The 21,182-nt window shown below is 46.3% G+C and overlaps 1 protein-coding gene across 1 annotated transcript in view; it reads right to left on the bottom strand.

Annotated features, from left to right (window-relative positions):
- UTP6 (UTP6 small subunit processome component) overlaps positions 1-21,182 on the bottom strand; it is a 35,726-nt gene that overhangs the window by 10,183 nt on the left and 4,361 nt on the right. Inside the window, exons 3-12 of the mRNA XM_004593890.4 lie at positions 16,605-16,646; positions 16,288-16,380; positions 15,625-15,672; positions 13,901-13,964; positions 9,956-10,074; positions 8,328-8,408; positions 5,884-5,965; positions 5,125-5,206; positions 2,811-2,995; positions 48-127 (exon numbers count right to left, since the gene is read on the bottom strand). Coding sequence (XP_004593947.2) covers positions 48-127; positions 2,811-2,995; positions 5,125-5,206; positions 5,884-5,965; positions 8,328-8,408; positions 9,956-10,074; positions 13,901-13,964; positions 15,625-15,672; positions 16,288-16,380; positions 16,605-16,646 — 876 coding nt within the window. The remainder of the gene's footprint in view (positions 1-47; positions 128-2,810; positions 2,996-5,124; positions 5,207-5,883; positions 5,966-8,327; positions 8,409-9,955; positions 10,075-13,900; positions 13,965-15,624; positions 15,673-16,287; positions 16,381-16,604; positions 16,647-21,182) is intronic.

The raw sequence follows: 21,182 nt of genomic DNA, 5'->3' as shown, positions 1-21,182 counted from the left end.
CAATCACTTGCTAGTAAGTCACTATAACCATGTAACTTAAGTCCTACCTTCTCTCGGAGAAACACACTGCTTGTCTTCTTGGAAAATCTTTCCAAGCAAAAGTTGATATAACACTTCCACATGGCCTCTGGAAAAGTGAGGGTTCACCGTGATCAGAATAATACAATAATCACTGTACAGCTTTTCTGCCACAGGCAGTTCGTAAAAAATTAGAATTATGATTTGATAAAGCAGAGCAGAGCAGACTGTGTCTGGAATCTTGAATTCAGACTGTTGGTGCCACAGACAGAGATCAAACTCTGTGGATGGAGGCGCACAGGTGAGGGTCCACAGTTGGGCAACAGTCCAAGGCCGCAGAAGTGTGTGACCGAGACAGTCACATGCTGACTTCTGTACTTGGGCTACGCTGCTGCTCACTGATCACCAAGAAATGGCTGGCGATAAAGCAAAGCATGTGCCACAGGCCCGGTGGCGTGGCCTAGCGGCTAAAGTCCTCGTCTTGAATGCACCCAGGATCCCATATGGACGCCGGTTCTAATCCCGGCAGCTCCACTTCCCATCCAGCTCCCTGCTTGTGGCCTGGGAAAGCAGTCGAGGACGGCCCAATGCATTGGGATCCTGCACCCAAGTGGGAGACCTGGAAGAGGTTCCGGGTTCCCCGCTTCGGATCGGTATAGCACCGGCCATTGCGGCTCACTTGGGGAGTGAATCATCAGACAGAAGATCTTCCTCTCTGTCTCTCCTCCTCTCTGTATATCTGACTTTGTAATGAAAAATAATTAAATCTTTAGAAAAAAAAAAAAAAAGCAAGTGCCACATCATGTCCTATCATTTGACTGTCCAACCAGAACAATGAAAGAATGAGGCAGCCAGCCATCTAGGTCCACCCGGTCCTCACAGAAGGGGCTTCTCTCCAATCGCCTGCTTTTGTGAGCTTTATCTCAGGTCCGTCTCAATTGTACAGCATCTACATCACATCCTGCGGGTCACAGCATTCTCTTCAGAAAGAAAACTTCTACGAAGGAGTTAACAAGTCAAACAGAAATTTCACTCTGATCACATGGAAACACTTCAAACATTACGGGCAAAATTATCAAAAGATAAATATAAAAATCAAAAGCTTTATTCGGGCTTTATATCCTGTGGGTTTTATTTTCCACTATTTGCAATTTTAAAAAATTAAATTTCTTTTTTTAAGATGTATTTACTTCTATTTGAAAGGCAGATTTGCAGAGAGAAAGAAAGAAATCTTTTTTTTTTTTTTTTAAGATTTATTCATTTTATTACAGCCAGATATACAGAGAGGAGGAGAGACAGAGAGGAAGATCTTCCGTCCGATGATTCACTCCCCAAGTGAGCCGCAACGGGCCGGTGCGCGCCGATCCGATGCCGGGAACCTGGAACCTCTTCCAGGTCTCCCACGCAGGTGCAGTGTCCCAATGCATTGGGCCGTCCTCAACTGCTTTCCCAGGCCACAAGCAGGGAGCTGGATGGGAAGTGGAGCTGCCGGGATTAGAACCGGCGCCCATATGGGATCCCGGGGCTTTCAAGGCGAGGACTTTAGCCGCTAGACCACGCCGCCGGGCCCCAGAAAGAAATCTTTAATTAGTTGCTTCACTCTCCAAATGGCTGACATGGCCAGAACTGGCTGGTCCAAAGCCAAGAGCCAGGAGCTTCCTCGAAGTCTCCCACTTGGGTTCAGGGGCCCAAGTACCTGGGTCATCTTTTTCCATTTTCCCAGACATATTAGCAGGAAGCTGGATGGGACTGTAGCAGCCAGAACTTGAACCAGTACCCACATACGACACACACAGCCAAAGGCTTAACAAACACCACAGCTCTCACTGGCCCCTCAAAATGAAATTTCTATCAAAAAGATAGTTTAACAGGGGCCAGCACTGTAGCTCAAAAGAATAACCCTCCATCTTGCACGCAGGCTTCCCATGTGGGAGCTGGTTTATGGCGCAGCTGCTCCGCTTCTGATCCAGCTCCCGGCTTATGGCTTGGGAAAACAGTGGAGGATAAGCCAAGTTTTATTTTGTTTTGTTTTAAGATTTTTTTATTGGAAAGGCAGATAGACAGAGAGGAGATACAGATGGCCATTTCCCATCCCCAGGCACTGAGGTGGGTAAGAGGCTGGGTATGGCCTCCTCCCTTATCTCCTCCCTTCCCCCAGACACAGGAGGAAGAAAAAGAAAATGTAGAAACAATGGTTTCATCCACTTTGCCCTAACCCTCTCCCACTCTGATCAACTACGTAAACATCATTAAAAAAAAAAGAAGACAGTTAACAAGTAATAAAAGCCAGTGTTGCAGCACAGTAGTTTAAACTGCCACCATGTCAGAGCTTGGACACTCCTGTTCTGGTTCCCACTAATGTACCTGGAAGGCAGTAGATGATGATTCCAGTACCTGGGCCCCACAATGCAATGCAGCAGTCCAAGGTGGGAGCTGAAGGCTTCTGATGCCAGCCTGGCCCATCCTAAGCAGCTTGGCCACTCAGCGAGCAAAGAGGTAGACAGACAATCTCTGTCTTTCCCTTACTGTCAGTCTTTCAATTAAATCTTTCAAAAATAATAAAAAACAGTCTTCTGCATAACCGTTTTTTCCCAAATAAATACGGTTATTACTGAGGGAGGTCCCCAAAGCGCCACCATTTACTATCACAGGAAGAACAAGGCACACAATGCAGGCACACACAAAGCAGCTGCACTACACGAAGATTCCTAACAGATCTTGGAAACGCCAAGGGAAGCTTCGGGTCATGCTCATGGGCTATTCTTCTGCCACACACCACGGTCACAGCTCACCTGTAGGCAGTGTCTTCACAGCCTCCTCGTAGACTGCACTGCACCTGTCTTCCCTCTGGCCCATCTCTGCAGCTCTGGCCGACTTCGCTGTAGGCTGTTCTTCTCCTGGCTTTGACTCAATCTCTAATTCCCGTCGCGCTACATAATCCCAAGTCAGTGGGTCATCTGTATGCAGTGTCTGAAGGCTGAAAAATAGTTTATTGGCATCTATGAGAAGAGACAGAAATTGCAATATCATATCAGGAGAGAGTCCCACACAGGACACCCTCATAAAAACTGCATTTCCCAATATGCTGTTCCACATAAATATAGTCAGTGGAGACGGAGGTTTGGCCTAGCAGTTTAAGACGCAAACTGAAAAGCCTGCATCCCATATGCCAATTTTCAGGTTCAGGTCCAGGCGCCACTCCCAATTCAGCTTCTTTTTTTTTTTTAAGATTTATTTATTTTTATTGCAAAGTCAGATATACAGAGAGGAGGAGAGACAGAGAGGAAGATCCGATGATTCACTCCCCAAGTGAGCCACAATGGCTGGTGCTGTGCCGATCCGAAGCCAGGAGCCAGGAATTTCTTCCGGGTCTCCCACATGTGTGCAGGATCCCAATGCATTGGGCCGTCCTTGACTGCTTTCCCAGGCCACAAGCAGGGAGCTGGATGGGAAGTGGAGCTGCTGGGATTAGAACTGGCGCCCATATGGGATCCCGGTGCATTCAAGGCGAGGACTTTAACCTCTAGGCCACGCTGCCGGGCCCCCAATTCAGCTTTGTACTGACGAACTCTTTAAGAGGCAGCCACTGATTAGCTTCCTGCCTCCCCTGTGAAAAACCTGGAATTCAGTTCCAAGCTTCTGGTTCCTGCCTGAGCCAGTCCCAGTCGATGCAAGCAATTCAGGAGTGAACTAGCAGATGACGGCTCACTCTGTCTCTCCAACAAGTAATTTTAAAAAATTAATCAACTGGGCCCGGCGGCGTGGCCTAGCGGCTAAAGTCCTCGCCTTGGAAGCCCCGGGATCCCATATGGGCGCCGGTTCTAGTCCCGGCAGCTCCACTTCCCATCCAGCTCCCTGCTTGTGGCCTGGGAAAGCAGTTGAGGACGGCCCAATGCATTGGGACACTGCACCCACGTGGGAGACCCGGAAGAGGTTCCAGGTTCCCGGCATCGGATCGGCGTGCATCGACCCGTTGCGGCTCACTTGGGGAGTGAATCATCGGACGGAAGATCTTCCTCTCTGTCTCTCCTCCTCTCTGTATATCTGTCTGTAATAAAATGAATAAATCTTAAAAAAAAAAAAAAAAGAAATTAATCAACTAAATCTGGTCAACAGAACCAAGTTGTCACACCATTAATGAGTCCCAGAAAGTTTCAGGCAACATTCATTAATGTTAACTTTCGGGATGATACTCTGCTGGCTCTGCCTTCAGACCAGAGAGGGCCTCCCTAAGAAGCCGTTGAACTTGACTGGACAATAGGATGCTGGACTCTATGTTTGGTATATGCTTGCAATGAGGGAATCCCAACTGAACTTGAGCTGTGCTTATGCAACAAGGTGGAGGAATCCACCATGAGAGGCAGGGTTTGGGGAGGGATGGGGAGAATCCCAATACCTATGAAACTGTGTCACATAATACAATGTATTAATGAATAAATTAAAAAAATAATAAGAAGAACTTTCAAGCCAGCTCTCAAAATCATGTCAGCAGTTCACACGACAATAGAACCCTCAATGAGCCCCAGATAAGCCTATTCACTCAATTTGCTGTAACAAGGACAGAGGGGAAAAAATATAACCAAATCCCTCAAGATATTCAAAATGACCTAGGTGCACTTTATCTCCTACACAAGTGAGAGAAGCTGGGGCCCGCCGGCGTGGCCTACCAGCTAAAGGCCTCGCCCTAAATGCAGCAGGGTCCCATATGGGCGCCAGTTCTAATCCCAGCAGCTCCACTTCCCATCCAGCTCTAAATCCTTGCCTTTTATCCACCAGGATCCTATATGGGCACCAGTTCATATCCTAGCCGCTCCACTTTCCATTCAGCTCCCCGTTACCATCTTGGGAAAGCAATGAAGGATGGCCCAAAGCCTTGGAACCTTGAGCCCACGTGGGAGACCCAGAGAATGCACCTGGCTCCTGGCTTCGGAACAGCATAGCGCCTGTTATTTGGCCACATGGGGAGTGAACCAGCGGATGAAGGACCTTTCTCTCTGTATCTTGTTCTTTCTGCATATCTGCCTTTCTATTAAATACCTTAAAAAAGAAAAAAAAGCACCTTCTCACAAATCAAAAATACCGCCACCTTTCCAGCGTTATACATACTCGTTATAAATCTCTTTCTGTAGATCTTTGGCAAAGTCAAACAGCTGTGCAATTGAAAGCAACGACACGTGGAACTCTGCACCTAGAACACAAAACAATTATATGATTATATTATTATATATATATATATTTATTTATTTTAAGGATTTATTTATTTTTATTGCAAAGTCAGATATACAAAGAGCAGGAGAGGCAGAGAGGAAGATCTTCCGTCTGATGATTCACTCCCCAAGTGACCACAACAGCTGGTGCTGCACCGATTCAAAAGGCAGGAACCAGGAACTTCCTCCAGGTCTCCCACACAGGTGCAGAGTCCCAAGGCTTTGGGCCATCCTCGACTACTTTCCCAGGCAACATGCAGGGAGGTGGAGGGAAGTCAGACAGCCAGGGTTAGAACCGGTGTTCATATGGGAAACTGGTGCATTCAAGCCAACGACTTTTAGCCACTAGGCCACCATGCCAGACCCAGCAACTGCATATTTAAGTGTTTGTAAATACTTTTGATATTTATTCTCAAAGGAAATGAAATAAATTATATATTATTCTGGGTAACAATATAAATTAAGTACTCAAGGAAAACTTGCTGAAATGTCCAGTTACGAACTAGTAGAAATGGCCTTTTCTGAAAGAAACAGAAAACTTTGTCTACATTTGTTTTCATACACATCCTACTGGGAGGTTCTAAATTAGTGACAGCTCTTATCATTATAAACAAGGTTTCGTTTTCATACCTCAAGTAAATGCCTAAAGGACACCTACCTTTAATTACGCTAACAGAATTTTTGTAGATGATCCGTGCCAATTCTCCTGTAAGTATTTCTTGAGGATAATCAAAATGTCTCTAAAAAGAATTACACAAAACGTAACTGCAGCACTACTGAGCAGAGAAAACACAAGGATGAAAATTAACACTTCTACACAACCTGTGCCATAACCCTGTCGCTGGGCCAACTTGCTCACATGTAGATATGGATAAAAGCACTAACCTTCCTGCTTCGGTCGATCAAAATGCCAGAGTACTGGCAAGATTATATGCCTTTAGCTCACTCCATCTAGACCAGATGAAGTGTTACAGCTTGTTCAACCTTCTGTGCGAGACTTTACTTGGACTGGGGCCAATGTTGTGACACAGCAAGTAAATCCACTATCTACAGCGGCTGGCATGCCACACAAACACTCAATCACGTCCCGCTGCTCCATTTAGGACCCAGTTCCCTGCTAATGCTCCTGGGAAAGCAGTGGAGGATGGCCCAGTGTTTGGCTCCTGTGACCCACGTGGGAGACTCAGAAGAAATTCCCAGCTCCTAGCTTCGGCCTGGCCTAGCACTGACTGTTACAGCCATTTGAGGAGTGAACCAGCAGATGGAAGATCTATCTCTTTCTCTCTCTCTCGCAGCAACTCTTTGAAATAAGCAAACTAAATAATTTTTAAAAGAATTCTATTTGGAATAAAATGTACTGAGTTGGAAATCACAATGACAAGCAGACAACGAAATTCAAGCCTAATGTTCTTAACCTTTCCTTAAAATTATTCTGCCATGGGGCTGGAGTAGTGGTGCGGACATGCAGGCTGCCACTCACAGTGCCAGCGTCCTACATTAAGGCCAGTTCAACTCCATGCACTGAACTTCAAGTCCAGCTCCTTGCCAATGTACTTGGAAACAGAAGACGTTCTAAGTCCTCAAGCCTCTGCCATTCATGTGGGAGACCTTTATAGAATTTTGGACTCCTAGTTTTGACCTGGCCCAGCCACAATCATTAGGAACACTGGGAGAGTGAAAACAACTGAAAGATGTTTCTGTGTCTCTGTCTCTCCACCCCGAGACCTTCCCCGATTCTCTCTCTAATTCTGCCTTTTAAACAAATAAAGAAATAGTTTAATGAAACCTTTTAAAGGAAATTATTCTGGGGGCCAACACTGTGGTATTATGGGTAAAGCTGCCCCCTGTGATGCCAGCACCCAATATGGATGCCAGTCCATGTCAGGACTGTCCCAGTTCCCATTCAAATCCCTGTCAATGGCCTGGGATATGAAATAGAGATGACTCAATTGCTTGAGCCTCTGCACTCACATGGGAGACACAGAAACTGCTGACTATGGCTCAACCCTGGCCATAGAGGTCACTTGGAAAAAAAAAAAATCAGAGGATGGAAGATAACAATCTCTCACTCTCTCTAATCCTTTCTTTTTTTCTTATTTTAAAGATTTATTTATTTTTATTACAAAGTCAGATATACAGAGAGGAGAGAGATAGAGAGAAAGATCTTCCGTCCGATGATTCACTCCCCAAGTGACCGCAACGGCCGATCCAAAGCCAGGAGCCAGGAACCTCCTCCGGGTCTCCCACAGGGGTGCAGGGTCCCAAGGCTTTGGGCCGTCCTCAACTGCTTTCCCAGGCCACAAGCAGGGAGCTGGATGGGAAGTGGAGCTGCGGGGATTAGAACCAGCGCCCATATGGGATCCCGGCGCGTTCAAGGCGAGGACTTTCAGCCACTAGTCCACGCCAACAGGCCCTCTCTAACCCTTTCTAATACCTTTTGAAAAAATGATTGTCAAGTAAATGATTATATAAAAAGAAAAGGAAGTAAGCCAAGAACTATACTTTTCACAACTTTTCTGAAGCTCTTTGAACATGTAACAAAAGTATACAACATTAAAGAATAGCATCCTTCAGTAACAACTGAGGACCACTTTAGGTAGCCCAAATAAGATTTTATCTATTCATTTGAAAGGCAGAGTTAGAGTGGGAAAGACAGAAAGGAGAAGATCTTACACCCACTGGTTCATTCCCCACATGGCTGGAACATCCAGGATTGGGCATTCCATCCTAGTCTCGCAGGTGGGTGTAGGGGTCGAAATGCTGGAACCATCTTCCAGTGCTTTCTCAGGCTTGTTAGCACAAAGCTGGATTTGAAGTGGGGCAGCCAGGACTTGAATCAGCACCCACATGGGATGCTGGCATTGCAGGTGGTAGCTTAAATGACTATGCCACAATGCTGGCACCCAGCAAATACCTACTTACTTATAAAGCACAAAACGTCACTGTTATTCCTAAATCCACTAAAGTAAACCAACTGTAGACACATCTTAAAATTTCAAAATATGAAATAAAGCTGGAAATAAATTTCAAAGATTCTCTTACTCCTACACAGGCTTGAAAGATTACGCAATGTGGGTAACTGACAATTCCATTGGATCTTACCAGGTCATCCATATCTGCTTTTTCAAGTTCTTGCTTTTCCTTCCTCAGTTTCTCGGCATGCATCAACTCCATCCTGAAGTACTGCAGAGGGAAAACAACGTGAACATCCTTGGTGTCTTTCTTTTCCCTTTTTTCCCTCAAAAAAGATTTATTTATCTTTATCGCAAAGGCAGAACATGTTACAATGCCAGTCATCAAGCTAAAGAATAGACAAGCTAGCCACCTAAGATTGAAGGATTTTATAAGCGAATGTCAAAAGTATCAACAAAGGTTGGGTGAGGAATCTCTAGCACCTCTGCTATCAATGAGCATTTGACTTTAATCCCTAAGGTCTTCCGTGAATGATACTGAGTTCCAGTGGAAACAATTACACTACGGTGTTTAGAAGTGAAGCCTTTGGAAATAATAATGTTGCATCAGGTCAGGCCATAACGGAAAAATCCCAGGACTGAACTCCAGTGAGTTCAGAACGGACGTGAACATACTCAGGGATCTACACTCCCTGTCCCCTGCCACCTTGTGACTCCACCACCAAAAGCTGAGCCAGCAGGCTGCCAGCACAGGACAGAGGCCCTTCAGAACTGTAAGCTGAAACCACCCTCTTCCCTTTATAAACTCCGCCTACCTCAAACACATCACTTCACTGAGTAGGAGCATGACAAGGCAGGTAAGGATTCCAACTCCTCATTAACCTAGATGCTGCAAAGTGCCAACAAAAGATGCTTCTCCTCACCCTCCCATCCCAACTTAGCCTGCATAATCTGAGGTCTTTAAGATTTGAGAGCCAAACATAACCAAACACCAAAAGACATATCTTTCATCTGCTGGTGCACTTTCCAAGACTACAGCAACCAGACCTGGGCCAAAGTCAGGAGCCAAGACTATCCAGGACTCCATGTGGGTGACACAATCCAAGGACTTGAGTCGTATTCCACTACCTGCCCAAACACATCATTAGGGAGCTGGACTGGAAGCAGGGCAACTCAGACTCAAACTGGAACTTTAATACAGGTATTCAAGTAACAGCTTAACATGTTGTGCCACAACACTGACCCATAAAGTGTTCCTAAACTTACTGAGCAATAGTTCAGCTTAGCAGTTAAAATTCCCACACCCCCTCCATCACAGAGTTCCGGTTCAATTCTCAGCTCTACTTGCTGACTCTAGTTCCTTGGTAATACAGATCCTGAGGGACAGTGGTAATGACTCAAGTAATTGGGTTCCTGCCACCCACATGTGAAAACCTGGATGGAACTCTGGCTTCTGTGCTGGCCATTATAGGTATTCAAAGTGATTAACAAGACAGACGCTTGTCCGTCCTCTCTCTCTCTCTCTGCCTCTGCTTCCTAAATTAAAAAAGAATGCACACTGAGGCCCTGAAAGATGCCTCAGTGGCTAAATCCTCGCCTTGAAGGTGCCAGGATCCCACACAGGCATCCGCTCGTGTCCCAGCTGCTCCACAGTTCATCCACGCAGCTGTGGGGGAGGATGGCCCATATCTTTCTGTCTCTCCTTCTCTCTGTGATTCTGCCTTTCTGATAAAAATAAGTAACTCCTAAAACACACACACGTATCTGCAGAGAACTCCAGTGAAGCATCACTCCTTCAGCAGGTATGCACACACTTACTTCTTGATAAAGCTTTGGGCACTCAGGATGAAAGCGCAAAGCCCGAAGAAACAACTGTCTCGCACTTTCTGAAGATAAACGGTCTTCCATTTCCCATTTAGCTGCCATAATCCACAAAGCTAGAAATGAAAAAACATCAGACTCCATATCAATAAATTAAACAATGCAAGCAAGAAAAGACAATGTTGCAATCTCAAATACGCAAAAGAACTTTCAAGATAATCTTACTGAAAAGGTAAGGAGGAAAAGACTTTCTAATGGCTCACTTGCATTGCTTTATCTAGTATTACAACATTCTGGGGCCAGTGTCGTGGCACAGTGGTAGAAGCTGCTGCCTGTGACAACAGCAGAGCATGTAGAAAGCAGATCAGAATCTGGCTGCTCCACTTTCAATTCAGCTCCCTGGGAAAGTAGCAAAGGACAACGCGAGGACGTGGGCCTCAGCGTCACTGGGTCTGGCCTACTCCCAGGCTGCTGGCCACCTGCAGCGGGAACTAACAAATGGAAAATCTGTCCCTCTCTATCTGCAATGTGGCCTTTCAAGCAAATCTTTAAAATAAACAAAATTAGAATTTTCTGTGACCAATGTGGTGACGCAGTAAAAGCTCTTGCAATACAAGCATCTCATATCTGTGCTCAACTTCCTATCCAGTACGCTCCCTAAAATGCCTAAGAAGCGTCAGAAAAATGGCCCAAATGACTGGGCCCAAGCCAACCACATAGGAGTCATGGATGGAATTACTGACTCTTGGCTTTGGCCTGGCCCAGTCTTGACTACTGTGGACACCTGGAAAGTAAACCAGTATATGTAAGTCTCTTTGTCTCTGCCACTTTTTCAAATAAATAAAATAAATCTTGAAAAAATAATATTATTCTTGAGCCCGGCAGTGTGGCCTAGCGGCTAAGGTCCTCGCCTTGAAAGCCCCGGGATCCCATATGGGCGCCAGTTCTAATCCCGGCAGCTCCACTTCCCATCCAGTTCCCTGCTTGTGGCCTGGGAAAGCAGTTGAGGACGGCCCAAAGCCTTGGGACCCTGCACCCGCACGGGAGACCCGGAAGAGGCTCCAGGTTCCTGGCTTTGGATTGGCACAGCACGGGCCATTGCGGCTCACTTGGGGAGTGAATCATCGGACAGATCTTCCCCTCTGTCTCTCCTCCTCTCGGTATATCTGACTTTGCAATAAAAATAAATGAATATTCAAAAAAAAAAAAGAAATAAAAGAAAAGAAAAAATCATATTATTCTGGACCTAACGCCATGGCTTGATTAGCTAATCCTCTACCTCACAGGCGCTGGGATTTCATGTGGGCACCAGTTCATGTCCCAGCTGTTCCACTTCTCATCCAGCTCCCTGTATATGGAAAACAGTGGAGAATGGCCCAAAAACTTAGGACCCTGCACAAGCACGGGAGATCCAGAGGCGGCTCCCGGCTCCTGGCTTTGGATCAAAATAGCCCCATCCACTGCGGTCCACTGTAGTGAATCAGTACATCTGCCTTTCCAATGAAGATAAATTTTGAAAAATAGTAATAATATTCTAAAGGAAACAGGTAAATACTAATACGACTTAAGACACAGTCCATGCTACTGCATGTTATCAACATCAATGTGATGTGCAATATTTTAAATATTAAAAAGAGAGAGAGAGAGAGAGAGAGAGAAACAGAGAGAGGACCCAGAGAAAAAGATCTTCCATCCATTGGTTAACTCCACAAATAGCCAAGTTGGACAGGACTGGGTAAAAAAGAAAACAGGACACTGAAATTCCAGCTGTGTCTTTCTCATTGCTAAAAGTGACCAAAATTTCTGGGCCATCTTCCAGCTACCTTCCCAAGAACAGCAGCAGGAAGCTGGATGGGAAGCAGAGCAACCCAACTCAATCTGGTAGTCCAATATGGGATAGTAACACAGTAAAGCCACATTTTAAAGATGTTAAAAACACTCATACCTTAGAATCAGTTAAATAATACCACTCTTTGTTCTTCTCTCATTTAGAATAGTTCACAAATTTTTTTTAAATTGCAAATTTCTTCAAAATTGGAAATTAGGAGTCAAAACTGTGGCTCAACGGGATGATCTTCCACCTTCAAGCACTGGCATCCAATGGATGCCTGTTCATGTTCCAGTTGCTCCACTTCCCATCCAGTTCCCCTGCTAGTGCCCTGGGAAAGCAGCAGAGGATGGCCCAACTCCTTAGACCCTACACCCACGTGAGTGTGAGAGAACTGGAAGAGGATCCTGACTCCCAGTTTTGGATTGGTTCAGCTCTGGCCACTGTGGCCTTTTGGGGAGTGAACAAGAGGATGAAAATCTTTCTCTCTCTTTCCATCTAATAAAAATAATTCTTAAAAAAAAAAGAAGAAAAGAAATTAATAGTGAGTTAATATTGTTGTTATTTTCCTAGAAACCCAAGTTCAACTATCTTAACAAGCAGGAATAGTCTTGAAAAACAAAAAGAGTGATAACCACGCCCAGACTAGTAGGATCCTGAATGAAGGCAAGCCACTGCTGTGCTGGTATGGAGCACGTGACTTTCTGACATGGAGCCAAAACTTCGCCTTTATTTTTAATATTTATTTATTTATTTGAAAGGCAGAGTGATCAAGACAGAAAATCAGACAGTAAACTTCCATCCAATCCACAGGAGCACTTCCCAAATGGAAACAACAGCTAGGGTTGAACCAATCAAAAGCCAAGAGCGTAAAATTCCAACTGGGTCTTAACAGGAGTAGTGGGGGCCTAAGCACTGTGCCATCTTCCACTGCTTTCCCAGGTATATTAACAGGGAACTGGTAGTAAGCAGAGTGGCCTGAACTTGAATCAGCAATCATATGGGATACCAGCAGCAGCGAAAGTAGCAATCAAGGGATTGAACATGCTTAACCTGCATGTTCAATGGACTGCCCTGTGATGCCAGCCCCAGGGCTTCTAAGCAGGAGTTGTGATGTGATCTCGTCTCTGCACACCTGAACTACCAGCTGGAGTTCCACAGACTGGCCTCCAAGCTGCTTGAAGCACTGTACTAAAGAAACACACCTGTGAGGCAGCACATTAAGCCATTTCCTGCAGGGTGGCATCCTACATGGGCATCAGCTCAAATTACAGCTCCCTATTAATGCACCTGGGAAAGCAATGGAAGATGTGGCACAAATGCTTGGGCGCCTATACCCATATGAAAACCCAGGAGAAGCTCTGGGCTCCTGACTCCACCCTGGCCTATCCCTGTAATTGTAGTCATTGGGGGACTGAACCAACTCTCTCTCTCTCTCTAGTTCTTTCTGTAACTCTGCCTTTCAAATAAAACATTTTTTTAAATAAAAAAATTCCCCAGTAATAAAGCTTTCTTAAGATGTTGTTTAAGTTGAAAGTTAAGAGAGGGAGAAACAGAGACAGAGATCTCCAAATGGCCACAAAGGCCAGGACTGGGCCAGGCTGAAACCAGGAGCCTGGAACTCATCTGGGCCTCCCTGGGGATGCTAGGGCCCCAGCACTTAGGCTGTCCTTTATTGCTTAACAGGGCACATTAACAAGCACTTGAGTAACAAATGGAGTAGCCGTGCCCCAAACCAGCACTCCCATTGGGTGCCAGCATCACATGCTGCAGTTGAACTTGCTACATGAGTGTCAGCCCCTATAATAACCTGATTGGATTGCCTTCAAATAATATACCTCAAAAGGACTGAAGACTAACATTTGCAGTTGGTCAAAAAGCCACAGTCGTTCTTGTCCACAGATACAGTACATGGCGTAGTGAGGAGCATAGGGTTAGCAAAGATGAATACTGACAGCTGCTCAGAACAAACACCGCTGAGGTCAACTGTCTCAGGGAGGTCCACAAGGATTTCTAGCAGCGTCTTCAAGCCAAAAAAAAAAAGGGGGGGGGGATCAAAACAGATCAACTGTAAACTCTAAATAAAACAAAGAATGTCAAGACTTGGAGCATACCTGGCTTGTTTGAATGAATGGCCAACATGGCAGAGAACACTTTGCTCAGCTGCTCCTTGGTCGCCTGTAGAAGAGACACATCTGCTTTCTGAACAGGGAAGTCGTGGAGGTTAATGTCCCAAGCGCACCCTCACAACTTTTTTTCACCAATATTTATTTTTCTACTATCTAAATCCCAAAATATTCTAGCAATCTAAAAAAAAACACACAAAAATTTTAAGATACTGAATAAGTATACATAAAAATGAAATCTTCCCAATTACTTACAAACTAATTTTATAGTTATTAATACAAATATTAGGCTGAAATTCAGCCTTCTTCGGTTTGTCCATTTTAAAGATTTATTTACTTGAGCCCGGCGAGGAGGCCTAGTGGCTGAAGTCCTCGCCTTCAACACCCAGGAATCCCATATGGGCACCGGTTCTAATCCCAGCAGCCCCACTTCCCATCCAGCTCCCTGCTTGTGGCCTGGGAAAGCAGTCCAGGAAGGCCCAAAGCCTTGGGACCTTGCACCCACATGGGAGACCTGGAAGAGATTCCTGGCTCCTGGCTTCGGATCGGCTCAGCTCTGGTCATTATGGTCACTTGGGGAGTGATTCATCGGACAGAAAATCTTCCCGTCTCTCCTCTATGTATATCTGACTTTGCAATAAAAATAAATCCTTAAACAAACAGAGATTTATTTACTTGTATATTACAAACCCAGAACAAAACAAAAAGAGATTATCTATCTACCAGTTCACTTCCAAAGTGGCAACAATGTACCGAAAAGACCTAGGCCAAAGCCAGGAGCACCTTTGAGTCTCCCACGTGAGCAGCAGGGGCTCAAGCACTTGGGTCATCTTCTGCTGCTTTTCTCAGGACATTAGCAAGGAACGAGATCAATAGTGATTAGTGGGACAGAAACTGGCATCCATACAGGACCCCAGAGTGGTTTACCTGTCACGCCACAATAATGGTCCCATTTCAGGGTCTTTTCCTTAACTTTTTAAAAATTTACATTTATCTATTTGAAACACAGAAAGACACAAAATCTTCCAACTGAAGGTTCACTCCCCAAATACAACAGTCCAGACTGAGCCAGACCTACGCTGGGAGCTGGGAATTCTACTGTGTGCCCAAGTACTCAACCCATCACCTGCTGCCTCCCAGGGTGTGCGTAAGCAAGAGAAACAGAACCAAAAACAGAGCCAGGCTCACAACAATGGCTCAACGGCTAAATCCTAACTTTACACACCCAAGATCCCAAATGGACGCGGGTTGTATCCCAGCTGCTGGCTCCATTTCCCATCCAGATCCATGCTTTGGCCAGAGAAAGCAGCCAAGGACAACCCAAGGCCTTGGGACCCTGCACCTGTGTGGGAGACCAAGATGAAGCTCCAGACTCTTGACTTCAGATCAACTCAGCTCCGGCCGTTGCAGTCACTTGGGGAGTAAATCAACAGAGAGAAGATCTTCCTCTCTATCTCTTCTCCTTTCTGTATATCTGACTTTGCAATAAAAAAATAAAATAAATCTTTAAAATAAGAAAAAAAGCAAGATTTGAACCCAGCACTACACAATATGAAATCAAGTGTTGCAAGCAGTGTCTGAACTGTCCTGAGTTCTTTGTCCATTCATCAATGCTACACCACTGGTAAAAACAGAAGCAGTAAAGAAGCATAAAGCTTAAAAGTCAAATAAGTAGAAAGTACAGAAGTGGGGGAAGATACAGCTTTACTCACCCATTTCTTACAAAAAACCACATAGGACAGCCAAAGTTGAACATCATCCTGCAAGAAAAGCAATGTAGTTAGTTGCTTGAATTTGATGTTGACATCTAAGGTACTTCTGAATTAACTAATTTTGTTACTAACAGGCAGATTTTAAAGACCAATGTGTAACCACATCCCCCAGCCTTTTAGGCTCTTCCTTACTGAGGCCAAACGGCAACTCAATGTCTGCCCAACACCCACCCATACTCCAACATGTGTCATCTATCTACTATGCTCAGGACAGCTCCTGAATGGTCTCCACCAGATGAGCCACACAAGCACTGCGATTCCCAGAGGTACACCAGAGTTTCCCAGCATGTCCGGTCCCAAAGGGAAACTGAGTAAAATCAAGTTACTGAGGTATTGCCACCCTTTATCTTTCACCTCCAAGTTTTCAATGTTTGTCACTTGCAGACAAATCCAAACATCTCCAGGACAAGCTTTAACCCTAAATAAATTGGAGATGCTATTTCCAACACTACCTTTACAAAATAACCATAAGACAATGAGATTGACTTTATTAAATGGTTCAAAAAATGTTTCAAGCACTGGTACTATCACTGAAGCATCCAGACACCCAGGACAGTGGAGAACAAGGCACAGCCCCGAGGTGAGGGTGCTGTCAGCTCATACCTTCCACTTCGCTGAAGCCCGTCGGAAGACTCCTTGTACCCGGTGCACAATAGAATTTTCAATCTCATCCCTCTTAAATGAGTACTTTATGCGCTAAAGGGGACATAAAAGTCTTGGTTTGATCACATTTGTCCAAAGCAGCATTCCCACCTGACCATTTCACAGTACAAAAAGGAAAGAAAATAACTATAAATATCCCGTTAGGAACACAGCACGAGAGTTTATCAACAGTAACTGTCTCCCAGACACAAGTTCTAGTTACATGGCTATGAGGCTTACTCTACTTTTTCCCACCGTCTGGAAAATCATCCACTTACTGTTCTTCTTCTCTGGATCAGCTCCAATAGATTAATTTCATACTATGGAAGAAAAACATTTTAAAAATTACAGTCTTTTAAACACAAAAAACAAATTCAGTTAACTTCTTTAGAAATTTATTTATTTGGGGACCTGGTGTTGTAGCCTGGTATGCGGTAGCCTTGCGTGTGCTGGGATTCCATGCGCACTAGTTCACGCCCCAGCTGCCCCGCTTCCCATCCAGCTCCCTGCTTGTGGCCTGGGAAAGCAGTCAAGGACGGCCCAAAACCTTGGGACCCTGCGCCCACGTGGGAGACCCGGAAGAAGCTCCTGGCTCCTGGCTTTGGATAGGCTCAGCTCTGGCCGTTACAGCCACCTGGGAAGTGAACCAGCAGATAGAAGATCTTCCTCTCTGTAAATCTGACTTTCCAATAAAAAAAAAAAAAAAAAAAAGAAACATTGGGCCCAATGTGGTAACTTAATGGTTAAAGTCCTTGCCTTGCATACCAGGGATCCCATATGGGCTCCGGTTCATGTCCCAGCTATCCCACTTCCCATCCTGCTCCATTTGTGGCCTGGGAAAGCAATCTAGAACACCCAAAGCATTGGAACGCAGCACTCGCTTGGGAGACCCAGAAGAAGCTCCTGGCTCCCGGCTTCGGATTGGCTCAGCTCTAGCCATGAGTGAATCAGTGAACAAAATATCTTTCCCTTTTTCTCCTTCTCCCTGGAGATCTGATTTTCCAATGAAAATAAATAAATCCTGAAATTAAAAAGAGGAAATTTACTTATTTACCTGACAGGCAGTTACCTTCCGTCCACTGGTTCACTTCCCAAATGGCCACAAAAGCTCAGGCTGGGCACATGGGTGCAGGGTCCCAAGGACTTGGGCTATCCTCTGCTGCTTTCCCAAGTGTACCAGCCGGGAGGTGGGCTGGAAGTGGAGTAGACAGGACTTAGACTAGTGCCACTATGGGATGCTGCCTTCACAGACTGATTTAACCCACTGTACCACAATGCTTATCCCAGATTTAGCTAAAATTAGCAAGTAAACAGGGCTAGCTAACAACTGGTGGCACAGCATGCTAACCTGCCACCCCTGTGGCGCCACATCCCCTATCAGTGCTGAGTCATGCACCAAATGCTCCACTTCTGGTCCAGTTGCCCCCTGTGGCCTGGGAAAGCAGCAGAAAATTGCCCAAGATCTTGCGACCCTGTATCCGCATGTGAGCCCTGCAAGCAGCTCCTGGGCTCCCAGCTTCAAGTCAGCTCAGCTCCGGCTATTACAGCCATTTGAGGAGTAAACCTATCTCTCCTGTCTCTGTAATATCAGCCTTTCAAATAAAAATAAACACATCTTATCAAGTAGAATCAGGAATAGAAAAGAGAAGACAATTTGCTGTCATTGGATATGACCTGGAATAGCCAGAATTTATTGACCTCTACTACACAGAAGGCCTACATTTCACTAAATTTGCCACAAATCTTTTTTTAAAAATAAAACTCAACAGGCTGGCACTTTGATTTCACTCTTTCTTCTCTCCAGAGATAGACCCTACAATCACTGCTATCTCGTTCACTTTCAGGCTACAAAGAGGTATCATCCTTACCCACCATTCCTAACTTATCCGGAAGAAAATGATTAGATACATCCTTGCAGACACACTGAATTCCACTTCATTCATGTTAACCGCTGCAGATTTCATGTACAAATGTCCTACTACCCAAAGTGGACTCTGTGGTACAGTGAACTAAACCACCACGTGGGACGCCCACATCCTGGGAGGCAAATTGGATCCCTGCCACCCGCACGAGAGGCCCAGAGCAAGGTTCTGACTGATGCCTTCAGCCTCACACAGCTGTTGCTGCTGACGGCACTTGGGGACTCAACCAGCGGATAACATAATTCCATCTCTTTGCCTTTCTGATTCCACAAAGCAGTCAAGGATGTCCCAAATCCTTGGGACCCTGCACCCATGTGGGAGACCCAGAAGAAGCTCCAGGATCCTGGCTTCTGATTAGCTCAGCTCCAGCAAATGCAGTCACTTGGGGAATGAGCCAGTAGATCATTCCCTGAGCCCTGAAATAAACCTTTAAGAAAAAAGTTTACACACTTTGTGCCTTCAGTAGCCTATGATCTAACAAACCCACAAAAAGACAAGGAGCTCTAGGGTTTTAGGGTATGTAATTGCTGCCTAGAGACACCCAGGGATAAGGCTAGTGTGAGTGTAGGTGAGGGATAAATTCTGTGTGATTCCTAGCGATGGGGTCACGGAACTTGCTTGCAAGCATGGGGACTGAGATCTGAGGGTTTGGAGGGGGGATTTCAGAACTTTTATTTGGGTCAGACTGATTCACCAAGGCACATGGGAATCCTGAGATGGGCTGTTAGTGTAGAGCATCTCTGACTGCCAGAGACCAGTCCACACGAAGGCTATGGCTGGTGGCATTTCTGGCAGGGCTAGGTACCAGTACCTGACTGAGTGGTGGAACAGAGGATGGGTCGCACTTGGCAGTCAGGACACTAACCAGAACGCGAGAGAACCAGGTCAGGGGATAGACTCTGTGGGGGAAGTGTGGGCACAATCCTGAGGAAATACAAGTTCTGCTGGTTAGCCGTGAGCTGGGGTGGTGATGGGCTGAGCTAGGTGTGACCATGGAACCTGCCATCACTTACAGACTGGGCAGGTCAAGGCAGCAGCACCCAAATGTGCATCCTAAAACAGGATGTGGGGTGGGCCAGGCTGCAACTGGAATGGGGTGGTCCAAGCAAACCTTAACTCAAAAGGAAGAACAGAAATCAGGATGGAGCATAGGTCATGCCGAGATAGGCTCTTAAACCAACTGGTCTACATGAGCCAGGGATACTAGGACACAGCATCAAAGGCAAAGGCCAAGACAGGTGAGGGGCTATGCCAAGTTGGGTCAGACCAACCACTGGCATGCACGTGATCTATGGCTGGGAACAGGCCTGAATGGGGAGCTAAGAAGACACCCTAACTGGGTTGGGGTTCCCACTGGTGAGTGTAGGGGGCTGCGTTCTGGTCTGGACATGGTTGTAGTGTCCCTTGACACAAGTGTGGACTGGGACTGGACACACCAAGTCGGGCTAGAATCCAGCACCATCTGGTGCTCAGGAGAACCTGGGTAGATGTAGAATGGACTAGGCTAGGTCTCTGCCCCTACTGAGCCATGTGTGAGCTTTGTCTGGGTATAGACAAGCCTTGGCTGGGCTAAAATATCCAACAGTAAGAACCGGAATGGGTTGAAGGCCAGTCAGGAAAGGCCACTGTTACTGCCAGGACAGGAGATGGATTAGGTAGGGCCGGCGCATGCACCCACTGGTATGCACAAGATCTGGCAATGGGAAAAGTTCTGATGAGGGAACTTGGGAAATTCCTCTGTCAGGACACAGTCCCTGCAGGTGAGAGCAAAAACCACAATAGGCAGCAACCCAGACGAGACCAGAGAGAGGTACCCACCGGCATACATTTGCCATAGGTTTGGGGACAGACCAGGCTGAACCAGCTCATATCACCTGCTGCCGAATCTGAGCACCAGAACAGAGTGTGGGTCGCGCCAGGTTTGGACAACACATACCAGTGCACATTACGGCTGGGATTGGATGCCAGCTGGGCTGGGCTAGGCAGTAGCCCTCACCAGTATCAGCTGGAATTGGAGGCAAAGCCAGGACAGGACGGGCCAGGCCGGGCTGGGCTATAACACTCACTGGCAAATGCCAAGGTAAGGTGGGCCGTACCAGACTTGGCCGTAGCACCCAAGTAGCACACAGGAGAACCAGAGAGGGCTGGGGCAAAGCCAGTAGGGGGAATGTGGAGGGCTCCCCTGCTGGACAACCACTCCCACCTGAGAGTGTGAGCTGGGATGGGGGCAAACCACACCAGGCAGGGCTATAACACCTGTGGTCCTCATGTGAGCTAGATCAAGGAAAAACCAGGCTGGGCTGACTGTTTCTACTGGTGCAAGCATAAATCTGAGTGGGTGAGGGTTGGTTGGGCTTTGCTGCAGCATCAGCTGGCACAGGCTGGCACTGGGGGCTAATTCTGTCAGGTTAAACTGCAGAACCACCTGGAGAGTGCATAATCCGGGAGCAGGAATGGCCTAGGAGACAAATAGTGTGCACCTCCCTCTTGGGTTACCGCTCCCACTGGAGAGCATGAAAACCAGGATTGGGGCAGGGGTGGCTACAGAACAGCACCTGCCAGCATGTGTGTGGGCTGGATAGTAGGCAGGTTGGGTTGAACTAGGCTTCAGTGGCCATTGACATGTATGAGAGCTAAATGGGATGTGGGACAGACTGAACAAATCTGCAGATTATACTGGCAAGCATGGGAATGAGGGTAGGGGGCAGGCCTGGTAGGGGTACTGGGAGTCACCCCACTAGGCTGCAGCTCCCACTGGTTTGCGTGAGGGCAGAATATGAAGTGGGCAGGATCAGGCTGGACTGCAACACCCATTGGTTCATGTGGAAGACAGGGCTGGAAACAGAACTGACCAGTAACTGCCAACCACCAGCATGTGCATTAGCTGATTGGGGCAATGGACTGTTCTGGACCCTGTACTGGCAAGCAGATACA

This window comes from Ochotona princeps, chromosome 17, assembly GCF_030435755.1.
Source record: "Ochotona princeps isolate mOchPri1 chromosome 17, mOchPri1.hap1, whole genome shotgun sequence".
In the NCBI taxonomy this organism is placed as follows: Eukaryota; Metazoa; Chordata; class Mammalia; order Lagomorpha; family Ochotonidae; genus Ochotona; species Ochotona princeps.
This window is presented reverse-complemented; position numbering and strand designations above follow the sequence as displayed.